Source organism: Otolemur garnettii, unplaced genomic scaffold, assembly GCF_000181295.1.
Source record: "Otolemur garnettii isolate 467f Iridium unplaced genomic scaffold, OtoGar3 scaffold00161, whole genome shotgun sequence".
NCBI classification, from domain to species: domain Eukaryota; kingdom Metazoa; phylum Chordata; class Mammalia; order Primates; family Galagidae; genus Otolemur; species Otolemur garnettii.
This window is the reverse complement of record NW_003852556.1, coordinates 2,622,360-2,623,338: the sequence shown is the minus strand read 5'-3', so window position 1 is coordinate 2,623,338 and position 979 is coordinate 2,622,360. Positions and strand designations below refer to the sequence as shown.

Genomic DNA, 979 nt, shown 5'->3' with positions numbered 1-979 from the left:
ATCACTCGAGCCCAAGAGTTTAAGGATGCTGTGAGCTATGATGCTACAGTACTCTATCTAGGACGACAAAAGTGAGATTGTCTCCAAAAAAGGGGGTGGGTGGGTGAGTACTGCTGATCTCTTAAGAAAGGCCAAGAGTATGATATGACCTGGGGATACAAAGGAAGGTTTGGCAGGACCTGCATCCTCAAGAGACACCACCCAGCTTGTCTTCTGGCTCTGACAGGACCTGCCTCAGCGTCCTCCAGATGTGTCATGTGTGAGAACACATGGGAAGCAGGGTTGCTCTGGGAGCCTGCTGTCTGCACTGCAGCTGTGGGTGCTCACCTTGATGTTGATGCCGTGGGCAGCAAGGTCCTGGCGCAGGGCATCACAGGCCTCTAGCAAGGGCCTCCTCTCCAGAAGCTGCTGCTGCCGGGCTTCCCTGGGGGCCTCTGGTGCAGTCAGTGCGAACTGCCGGACACTCTGCCGGAACCGTACCAGCTCCTCCACGACGCTGTGCAGGGTGGCTGCACTGCCATCCTCTGAAACACACTGAGCCAGCACAGCCACGCTGTCAGTCTACAGGGCAGGAAGTGCCCATGCGAGGGCACCAGGCCAATGCCCTCAGCCCTGACCTGTCCCTGAGTCCCTGGAGCTGGCCTCTTTCTGGGAATAGTGCTGGGTGATCACACGTCTCCACTGTTCTCTCTCAGCTGGCTAATGCCCACTGGGGCACAGGGAAGGGCTGGAGTGCAGATGCAAGGGCCGCTGCCCAACAGGTGGTCATTCTCTCACGTCTGGCTGTGAGAATGAAAGCAGAGGTGCTCGCTGTCGCCAGACACTCAGAACCATGGAGACGTGCTGTGACCCACACATGCTGGGTTTCAGCTGGACACCATGGACACACACAGGTGCCCTCTCCTGCCCAAGCTGTCCTCCCCTCAAGATGGCCCTGGCAGCTGCTCAGGAAGGGCTGCTGGGCGCAGCTGCCATGGAC

The 979-nt window shown here is 58.5% G+C and overlaps 1 protein-coding gene across 2 annotated transcripts in view; it reads right to left on the bottom strand.

Moving 5' to 3' along the window:
* Positions 1 to 107: 107 nt before the first annotated feature.
* The window catches only part of CARS2 (cysteinyl-tRNA synthetase 2, mitochondrial), a 60,588-nt gene continuing 59,716 nt past the window's right edge, over positions 108 to 979 (bottom strand). For both annotated transcript variants that reach the window (XM_023519174.1, XM_012811512.2), the window contains exon 14: positions 108 to 534. In XM_023519174.1, coding sequence (XP_023374942.1) covers positions 235 to 534 — 300 coding nt within the window. In that variant the 3' untranslated portion in view covers positions 108 to 234. The remainder of the gene's footprint in view (positions 535 to 979) is intronic.